Here is an 11,099-nt window from a genome sequence, read left to right on the forward strand (position 1 = left end):
TATTCAAGAAAGTTGATGAATGAAAGTTAGGTGTGTTAAAAAAAAAAAGAAATATTGCAAGAGCGAAAGCAATTTAGAAATGGGTGACACTTTTTGAAATCACTATCTACAGACAAGACAGCACAACACAAAAGCTTATCAATTAATCTAAATTAACGAATTAATTGATCAGTTTATCAACTAATCATGTAGAAGAACTATCATTTATTTTTGTTGTCCATGTCCAAGAACCATCAAGATGACGAAAGATATGATCATTAGAAAAATGAGAAGCATGGGGAAAAGATAAGAAAAAGAACACGTTAACCAATAGGACTAATCATTTTATGAAACGGCTGTGAATTGATATTGGCTTGTAAAGGAAAGAGATAGAAACTATATAAAAATATAAATTAATCTATCTACGAAAAGTGTAAATTATTTTATAAACCATAAAAGTATTCAATAGAATCTTTGGTCGATTGTTTTTTTCTTTCTCATGATTATGCCTTTTGAGCAGTAAAAAGGAGAAACTTGCTAGCTAATCACTTGACAAATACGTTTACTAATTACAAAACGAAATCGATTGATTCTTCTTTTTTTTTTTTTTTTTTTTGACAAAAACGATTGATTCTTCTTAGCTCGTTTGATCCATTTGAAATGTTGTTTCAGACTTTCGGTTGTCAGTTTATGCTGATTAATCGCTATATAAACTTGACTTTTGAAAATCAATTGTATTCTGAACGTAACACGAATTTTAACGATATAAACTTTAGGGAAAAATACAAGATTCTTTTTTCTTTAGCTTAGTAATAAATAATAATATAATATTATCTTTAGCTACTTCGAATGTGTTCATGGGACCCTCACACAGTCTCTAGTTATCTGATCGTCGAATAAAAAAAATCATCTCATTCAATATCAACGGCTGCGATCAATTCACAGTGTACACCTTTTTCCCCACTTAATCTTCTTTAAAACATGTCAGTGAAGCGAAAAGCATCCAAGCTTAACCGACAAAAATGGCAGAACTGGTTCGTTATAACGCTCCAGGGATCGTAGTTATAGTTATACTTCTTCTCTTCTCCATCACACGTGCTGATTTACCAGGCACGTGGGAGCTCATCGTACAAGACGCCGGTATAGCCTCTATGCACACGGCAGTGACCCGGTTCAACACAGTGGTTCTACTCGATCGGACGAATATCGGACCGTCGAGAAAAGCTCTTGGCAAGCACCGGTGCCGGAAAGATCCAAACGACGCCGTTCTGAAACGTGATTGCTATGCTCATTCGGTTCTATTTGACCTTGGTACAAACCAGATCCGACCACTGATGATCCAAACCGACACGTGGTGCTCTTCGGGTCAGTTTTTATCCGACGGTTCTTTGCTTCAAACGGGTGGGGATAGAGACGGGTTTAAAAAGATCAGGAAATTCGAACCGTGTGACCCAAACGAGACCTGCGATTGGGTGGAGCTCCAAGACACCGAGTTAATAACCGGACGCTGGTACGCTAGTAACCAGATATTACCGGATGGTTCGGTTATCATCGTCGGTGGGAGAGGAACCAATACGGTTGAGTATTACCCTCCTCGCGAGAACGGCGCCGTTCCGTTTCAGTTTCTTGCTGACGTGGAGGATAAACAGATGGATAATCTCTACCCTTACGTTCATCTCCTCCCCGACGACGGCGGAAACCTCTTCATCTTCGCCAACAGCCGCGCCGTCAAATACGATCACCGTACAAACGCCGTCGTCAAAGAGTATCCGCCTCTAATCGGCGGTCCGAGGAATTATCCGTCGGGTGGATCATCGGCGATGCTAGCAATCCAAGGAGATTTCGCCACGGCGGAGATCCTAATATGCGGCGGAGCTCAATCCGGCGCTTTCACAGCGCGTGCCGTTGACGCACCGGCGCACGGAACCTGCGGTCGAATCGTCGCTACCGCGCCGGATCCGGCTTGGGTGACAGAGGAGATGCCGTTCGGGAGGATCATGGGAGATATGGTGAATCTACCGACGGGAGAGATTCTGATCATAAACGGAGCTCAAGCCGGAACCCAAGGATTCGAAATGGGATCGGATCCGTGTCTTTACCCGCTTCTATACCGACCCGATCAACCAATTGGATTGCGATTCATGACACTGAATCCAGGAACCGTACCGAGAATGTACCATTCGACGGCGAATCTGTTACCGGACGGTCGAATCCTCCTCGCCGGAAGTAACCCTCACTACTTCTACAAATTCAACGCCGAGTTTCCCACCGAGTTACGTATCGAAGCGTTTTCTCCGGAGTATCTTTCACAGGATCGAGCCAATCTCCGACCCGAGCTCCGAGAAATTCCGCAGATCGTAAGATACGGCGAGGTCTTCGATGTGTTCGTGACGGTGCCGTTGCCGGTTGTGGAGACGATTCAGATCAATTGGGGAAGCGCGCCTTTTGCGACTCACTCGTTTTCTCAGGGTCAACGGCTCGTGAAGTTGACCGTTGGGCCATCAATACCTGACGGAGAAGGACGTTATAGGATTCAGTGCACGGCTCCACTTAACGGCGCCGTCTCTCCCCCAGGTTATTACATGGCCTTCGCCGTTAACCAAGGCGTTCCTAGCGTCGCTCGGTGGATACGTATAGTTATTTGATTAAAAACGAGGAAATATTTCGATTTTTAATCATGAATAATTGTTAAATATGTTAATAAAAAAAAAACACATGGCTTAATATGAATATTTTTAATGGAAACCCTTACTTGGCCAATTCTAACCATACAATGTTTTATTTGGTCCGGTCATTTAGATGTTTTGGTTTTATAAATTAACCAGTGGTACGTGTCGGGTTTGTATTTGTTTTCTGATGAGTTGATAATTGATTTTTTGATCCATTTGATCCATTTGATAATGGTTGGTGATATCAGTGTATTACTTTGTTTTGTAGTTGGTTAGGTCAAAGAAAAATAGCATAAGTGAGTTTTATAGATTAATGAAATAACAACCAAATAAATAGCTGATAGTTGCACCAAAGTAAATATAATTTAAATTAAAACAAAAAATAAAGTTGATGTTCCAAAATAAAGCACGTAAATGCATGTGTTTGTTTGTGATCATCCTCTTAAAACACCAAATTAGGGGTTTCATTATGGATGTATTCGTTAAATACTTTGTCTCCGACTCTAATTTGAATCCGCTAAGTGAATTTTTAATCATGGTCCATCATTGCTCGGATCTAAATTGATAACTTATCCAGATATTCTTTTCCTTTTCGAAATAAAGAATAAAGATGTGAGCAAAGCAACTCGTGTATTTGTGGTAGGTGATCTACGTTCTTCTTCGCAAAGAAGTTGGTGAAGCTGCTTGAGAAAAACTTCATAATGACGTACACGATTAGGTGCGATAAATCCTTGCATAACAAAAGGCATGTGGATGTTTTAATTAATAATAATTTACATTTATAATATAATGTACAAAATGATGAATATTACTTACTTTCTACAAATTGTTTTCAAATTCAACTCAGCAGTACAAAAATTATGATATTTATTTGACATATTTTACTGAGAGTGTTTTCTTACTGAATGCTATTATTGATAGTGCTAAATCTTTATTAATATGGCTTAAGAAACTTTCCAATGAAACCTTTTTATTTATGAGAGATTACTTCATATTAATGTTTTTTTTACATTTATGAGTTAGAACTTTCATTGTTTTAAGATATTTTTTATTAGTTAAACTTTCTCTTTTTAAGAGAAATTACTTTTTATTCTAAAAACTCTTTTTTGAAAAATACAGAGAAAACTAAATAAATGAGACCATTATATATGTTTTTTAAACCTTTTAACAATTTTGAACTCATTTATGATATTTATTTGACATATTTTATTGAGAGTGTTTTCTTGCTGAATGTTATTATTGGTAGTGCTAAATCTTTATTAATATGGCTTAAGAAATTTTCCAATGAAACCTTTTTATATATGGGGAATTACTTCATATTAATGTTTTTTACATTTATGATTTAGAACTTTCATTGTTTTAAGATATTTTTTATTAGTTAAACTTTCTCTTTTGAGAATTTACTTTTTATTGTAAAACTTCTTTTTTTGAAATATGCAGAGAAAACTAAATAAATGAGACCATTTTATATGTTTTTAACACTTTTTAACATCATTGTGAGGTTCTTCCCAAAATTCTCAATTTAGTTGGTGTCTTAATACGATGCAAAAATCTACATAGTCTCTTCATTATATGAAAATAAAAATGCTGAGATTAGTGAAGTTTATTCAATTTTTCCAAAGTACAAAGAAGTTTCTGAAACATCCAATTGATGTAAGTTGTATGTAAGTTGTTTTGGATCCTGAGTTGTTAGATGGACACAGAAGCACACTTTTTTTTCTTTACAAACTGAGAGAACCCGTAAGAATATGTTTACCATACGTAGACGACAAATAGTATTTGCTCAAACCGGTTCATGATCAGAAACACATTACAATGAAAAATTAGACCCAAACCAAATAGCCAAATTTTAAAAGCAAATCACCCTTCAAAGCTTGATATTTCATACAAACCACATGTGACTATGCAACTTACTAAACACAAAGACCTGACTCTTCTTCATAAATAAGCCAATCCTCTTTACCGCATAAGAAGTTTAGTCACTCTTGCTTGCACTCCAATTCTCACCCTGTTGACTTTCCGCAAGTTGACAGCTCCAGACTTTTGTTCACAGAGAAAAGAGCCTCAGGTTATAAACAGTCCTTGAATAATTAAGAAGAAATTGAACTTACGGTAGAGATTGATTTTTGAGTTGGTTTTACTGCTTTTCCTACTAGAGTCCTTTGAGAAGGATCACCGATCTCAAAGCCTAAACCCGAGTCTAAGACAGAAAAACTACTACCAAAAATACTCCATTTAACTTCATTAACCAATGAACCAGCTTCTTTAACCAATGAACCTGAGAGAGAAGTAGAGACAACATCCAAATTAGAATTAGACTCAAACACTTGAGTTATGTTTGCACATTGAATAAAGTAATGACTTACAGACACACGAATCTAAGCTAAACCCTTTAATCTTCACCATATGCGTATGTACGTATAGACAATGGTCTCATAGAATAATGTAGCTTCCTGGATCACTGATGAAACAAAGAACCGTCAATATCAGAAAAAAAAAATTGTTGCGGTTATCAACGTTGATACCCCTTGGAACCTCCATCATAACTTGGAGCTTGCTCAAACTTGAGTCAAAGTGGACATGGCCTTTGATATAATATTGGTCAATGAACTGATTACTTCTCTCCATGGGCATAGTTTGAACAAATACAATTTTTAAAAACTGGAGTTTTAACTGAAATGGTTGAAGTGTGAAGCCCACCGTCCTTCATATTCGGATAACCAAACCAAGTATGCTGTATATCCTAGCTCCCTTCGTTCAGGTAACAGCCACAATTGGTTTGATGTTTTATCAGACATTACATGCTACTCCATGGAAATAAACTTACGTGTTTAACCAGGTAGCAGTTGAGTAGTCCACTCCGATTCGTACGTGTTTCCCAGTTTTCATAAACCGCATGCTCACAGTATTATCAACAGCACAAAAAAAAGAGGCTGCATCAGTGAAATGTAAATTATCTTCAGAAATAGCATATGAATAACCCCAAGGTGATGGAGGTTAACATGTATGGACACTTACATAAGGTGTTGCTTTCTGTTTTCTACAACGACATCCTCTTTAAAAACCTCAAATTCAATTCCTCGTCACAGAGCAAACCCACAAAACCCATCTAATGAAAAAAGAATATTTTTTATTAGAGATACTTACCGAAAGAGAAGTGGTGTGAAAGCTTGTGTACTATCAGGGGCTTTGTCTCAGAAGGTGCGTTATGGTTTTTAACTGAAAACCATAGATCATATCATAAGATCGATGAATTTAATCACAACAAAGAACAACAGATACACAAGTACTTGATAAATTCAACCTAGTATGCTTTCTTAGAGAAGAAGAAAGACTGTGTTTCTTAAAAAAAAAAACGAAGAAAGACTAACCTTAATCACATAGACATACAAAGCAGTTCATACAAAGCACATATACCCTCTCAGTCCAGTCTTATGGACATATCTAGTCGCTCGCAACAAACTTTGTAACTGACTCCTAGTAGCAGAAAAGATTTACATCACATGAAACTGAGACAGAACCAACTTATTGAAGAAAACAAAATTTTACCCTGCCTAATGGTCTCCAACTTCGATGCAGCAGCAGAGAAAGCCTTCAAAATATTAAAAACAGCCAAACCCTAAAGGAGAAAGACAAGAAAACAAAAACACTTTAGACGCAACCAAAAATCAGACAACTTTGACTTAGTCTCTTCCCCTAAGCAACACATGAACATAAATAGAAAGGGTAAAGAAACATACAACTCGAGCTGCAAAGACACTGCAGAGCTGTGGAGCTTGATTTATAGTATTGTCCAAGATATTATTATACGTTAGCCTTGTCGGAACAATATATCTTTTGCTTACGAAAGAAAAACAGGTTTGGCTCAGTAGCATCACTGATCACATACTCTAAAGCCTGTCATCTTCCTGCACATAAAAATTATAATCAGAATGTGTTAAAACCAAAAGATAAATCCTTTGATCGTCCAACACTATCCCACGAAACAACCAGAGACCAAAACCCCAAAAATTTGAAATCGAAAATAGCAAAGAGATGATTACCAAAGTTGAGAGTGATCGAGAGGGTGAATAGAGAGAGACCTTGGAGACTGGTCCCTGTCGCAAGAAAGATGAAGGAATTAGCCATTCTCGGTTTTGGTAATTATTAGAGACTTTTCTTCTCAAATTGTGTTGTTCATCCCTTGGAGATTGGAGATTTATAGTTGGAGCTTACGTTGGTTTTTGGGAGAGGAAGAGTCCGATTGCTTGAGAACGTGAGGAATGGGAATAATCGCATAAAATGCTTAAACGCGACAGTTATGGTGAAGAAGATTAACCAAACCTAACAACAATTGAGCCTAAGAGAATAATAGCCCACCAAAAATATCCACCAAAAATATTCATCTTTTAAACATCAAAACAAAGTAAAATAGATAAGGACAGATGTAACAAAATGCCTCTCATACGATTGATGATGCGGAGGTCCGAAGAGAAAGCATAACCTAACTTTATTATTATAGATAGATAACCAAATAAAAATAATTTTTTTTTTTTTGCTAGGATTTAGATTAACAATTAACTTTATATATAATATATCTCAAATTTAAAATAGATTGTTCCACAAAATTTCATGTTTGGTTGGTTTATGAATTTTTAATATAAACTAGTGGTATTCCGGCAATACGCGCCAGGTTGGTATATTTATTATATAATGAGTGTTTTTAATCTATTTGATAGTGCTTAACGGTAGCAGTGTATTACTTTGTTTTAAGGTTGTTTAGGTCAAACAAATATAGCATAAATGGTTCCACTGTTCGATTCAAAGTATATTATCTCAGATAGAGAGGAATTTTTTTTAAAGTTCTGATTGAATGTATTTTAGGTTTTTATTTGGAAATAATGTGTACGATAACAATGTTTGCTTTTTAATAATGTTTTGCGCTATGAGTTGATTTGAAGAGGTGAACTTTTATAAATTTTTGATAAAATGAAGTAAAGAATTTGTTTATATTTTCATTTTAATTTTATTTAGATAATTATTTTTATATATTTTCATATAGTTTGTAATAAATACTATAAGAATTTTTTTAAAACAAAAATTAGGACGGGACCCATTTATTCAGACCCATCTTTGAATTGTCGATTTCATTGTTTTCAGTGTTTCTAGAGAAAAAGACAAAAATAGCACTAAATCAAGTTTATGTTCCCAAACTAGCACTCAAGGTCAAAAGTCACAAAAATAGCACTTAATGTTTTATCAAAAATCACAAACTTAGGGTTTAGAGTTAAAGGGTGGGGTTTAGGATTTAGGGTTTAGGATTTAGGGTTTAGAGTTTAGGGTTTAGGGTTTAGGGTTTAGGGTTTAGGGTTTAGAGTTTAGGGTTTACGGTTTATGGTTTAGGGTTTAGGGTTTATGGTTTAGGGTTTAGGGTTTAAAGTTTAGGGTTTAGGGTTTAGAGTTGAGAAATGAGGTTTTGGGGATAAGATTTCAAATTTTGAAAAATAAAAAAATTAAAATTTTCAAAGGATAAACTTAGAAAGGTGCTATTTTGGTCATTTTAGTTTTTGAGTGTTATTTTTGTGATATAAACTTAGAAATGTGCTATTTTGGAGATTTGTCCGTGTTTCTATGTAACATGGGAGTTATTCGACACTTATACCATGGAATGATGTTCTGATGAGTTATCAATATTGATCACCCGTTGTTTTGCATTGTCGCTCTACTAGTTTATGTATTCTTTCCCCATATTCCTTTCTCCTCTGTGTAACATTAATATGGCGTAAAGGCAAACATTATGTAGATATGAACCAGTAGAAACCAAGTGAAGAGATGAAATCATTGTTCTTTTGATGGAAATATTTTTATGCCTTTGATGTTTAACCTACTCGTGAAATGATTTCAGTATAGATATCTCGTAGCTTTTTAAGACTTGAGAGGGGATATTTTCGAATCACTTTTTTGTATTATTTTCAAGTGATGTGATTATGGTTACTGATGGATGGGTTAGGTCTTTAAACATTGAGGAGTTTTCTTCTTTTTTTTTTTTGAAACATTGAGTATAATATCATTTAGACGATTGCTTGTAGTTTTCCGAAAAATTGTTCCAATAGTTGTTACCATTGTTCTTTTTCTTGTTCATTCCATTCAGTCTTTACTTGTTCCCACAATATCTCATCTTGGATCGCCACCAAGTCTAAGAGTAGTAATGTCATGTATGGTGTATAAAAAATCAGAGTATTCTTTTTTTTCTTAATTTGATTCTTCTTCAGGCTTACTTCCCAATCTCCCAGAGCCTTACAATATCTTACCATGATAATTCTTTTCTCTATTAAAAAACCATAAACAATATAAACATCAATTAAAAGAGAGATTAAGAGCTCTAGAAGGAGAATACTATTGATAGTTGTTCAGCTCCTTTGGTAGCAAGTGTGTCCTTCATGTACATCGCTTATATTGATACGTTCCATGTAATCTGCAGCATCAGGACCATCATGCTGAAGAGGTCATGGGTTTCTGCACATGAATAACAAATTGACTGATGTGCACGTGAAGATGTTGGGTTTCTCTGTGTTCTGTCTCAAAGCCTGTTACAAACTATTTAAACATTACTAACAACTGAGAAAGATACAAAGCAACATTATTAAGAATGCATCTTTTTGATGTTTTTGTAAACAAAACAGAAACTGCTTACTTGGATGAAGTGTATGTCTGCCAATTTTAGTAGGTGCAGCACCAGATTTCCACTTGTTTACATGACTTTTAGAGTTGGTCACTGTTGCCATGTCACCATTTAAACCTGCAGCGAGGATGTGGTATTGGTGTTGTGGTCAGAGTGGCAGTGAGTTGTATATGCATAGTAACAATTGAATTTCAATGTGAGAGAACCGCAAGCTTGGTAACCAAGGAAGTGTCGTATAGTATTGAATTTATTGCCTTTGCATGTGCCTTCTTTCTATCAAGTTTCAAAGATTTAATTATGCAAACAACTTAAGTATTCAAATATCAGTATTGGATATGAATACATATATATCTACATATAAAATACAGATTCCTTCTCTCCCAGGGTGTCCATGTCGCCATCCACGTCATCAATTCGATCGATGTCGTGCCGACACCTGTCCAGCTTAATTAAACGCGGAGCTTCATTTATTTCGACACTATATGGGCTTAAGTTCGTATTTTGATTACGACCCAACGAACCTCTCAAACGGCGTCAACCCTAACCTCTGTGAGCCAACTCCTCTCATGCCCCTATTTGTGGTGAGACAATCTGCTATTGGCCTCTCAAATCTCTTATACCCCTATTGTTTTAATGAAACTTGAATATCCGATTTTGCCCTTTTGCATTTTCGAAATTATTAATATAAATCATAAAAAATTCAAATTCAAATTTTCAAATTTTCAAATTTTCAAATTTTCAAATTTCGGATACTACATTATACTGTATAGTTTTACTTATTTGTATTGGGTTATACTTCGTTCTACTGGGTAATATTGATGTTAAGTTATATTGAGTTATACTGCGTACTACTGAATGTAGTTATACCAAGTTATACTGAGTTATACTGAGTACTACCAAGTGTAGTTATACCATATTATAATTAGTTATACTAAGTACTACCGAGTGTAGTTATACCGAGTTATACCGATCTTACTGAGTACTACTAAGTATTACTAGTACTACTACTAAGTTAGTTATACCGAGTTCGACTAAGTTCTACTGGTTATACTGCATAATACTAAGTACTACTGAGTTAGTTATACCAAATTCAACTGAGTTAGTAATACCCAGTTATACTAGATCCAGATCTGAAGAAAATAAATAAAAAACACGAAACATATTTTGCAAAGGGGAACAAGAACAATAAAATCACAAAATCATAAAAATCCCAGATCTATAGAGAACAAGAAGAACCCTAATCATACAAAATCCAGAATCTTAATTTACAACCCTAAATCAAAAAAAAAAACTCAGAATCTCTCATCAAATCAGGTTGAGCCGTCGCCGTTCTTGATATCTTCTGCTCGGTATCCATGGAAAAGTGAAGGTTTTGTTCGGTACTCATGGAGGACGACATGTTATGAAGAAAGAAGAAGGAAGAAGTGATTTTCACAGAGGAGAACAAGAAAATCGCAGATAAAAGAAAGAGAAGGAGCGGAAAAAAAAGAGGAGAGAAGAAAATGAAAAGAAAAACTGTCGGCGGTTTTATTTTATTAGATTAGGTTATAAAATAAAAGGGGCAAAACGGTAAATGTTTTAATTTTGACACCAAAAATAAATCAATTTATAAAAAAAATAGGCTGGGTCCTTGGGAGATTGAGGTGATGATTGTTTCCATTAGTTTTTGGTTTTAGTTTTTGGTTTTTAGATTTTGGTTTTAGATTTTTGTTTTTTGGTTTTTAACTTTTAGATTTTGGTTTTTGATTTTCAGCTTTTGGTTTTGGTTTTTGGTTTTTAGATTTTAGTTT

General features: G+C 35.1%; 1 protein-coding gene and 1 long non-coding RNA gene across 2 annotated transcripts; one reads left to right on the plus strand and one right to left on the minus strand.

The window, feature by feature from the left end:
* The first annotated feature begins 774 nt into the window (after positions 1–774).
* Positions 775–2,726, plus strand: LOC106411532 (aldehyde oxidase GLOX-like). Its single transcript, XM_013852316.3, has one exon. The coding sequence runs from the start codon at positions 1,002–1,004 to the stop codon at positions 2,622–2,624; it is 1,623 nt and encodes a 540-aa protein (XP_013707770.2). The 5' UTR covers positions 775–1,001; the 3' UTR covers positions 2,625–2,726.
* A 1,680-nt stretch (positions 2,727–4,406) lies between these two features.
* Positions 4,407–7,881, minus strand: LOC125588990. Its single transcript, XR_007325185.1, has 9 exons — positions 6,692–7,881; positions 6,389–6,556; positions 6,198–6,267; positions 6,020–6,125; positions 5,796–5,867; positions 5,476–5,581; positions 5,015–5,399; positions 4,760–4,926; positions 4,407–4,688 (listed from the first exon to the last, which is right to left on the minus strand). It is a non-coding gene; the product is annotated as an uncharacterized LOC125588990 (long non-coding RNA).
* Positions 7,882–11,099: the final 3,218 nt, after the last annotated feature.

Source organism: Brassica napus, chromosome C6 (assembly GCF_020379485.1).
Source record: "Brassica napus cultivar Da-Ae chromosome C6, Da-Ae, whole genome shotgun sequence".
Classification (NCBI taxonomy): Eukaryota; Viridiplantae; Streptophyta; class Magnoliopsida; order Brassicales; family Brassicaceae; genus Brassica; species Brassica napus.

Excerpts from the sequence above, each read along its gene's own strand:
- LOC106411532 (XM_013852316.3), top strand. The coding sequence starts at position 1,002 with ATGGCAGAACTGGTTCGTTATAACGCTCCAGGGATCGTAGTTATAGTT.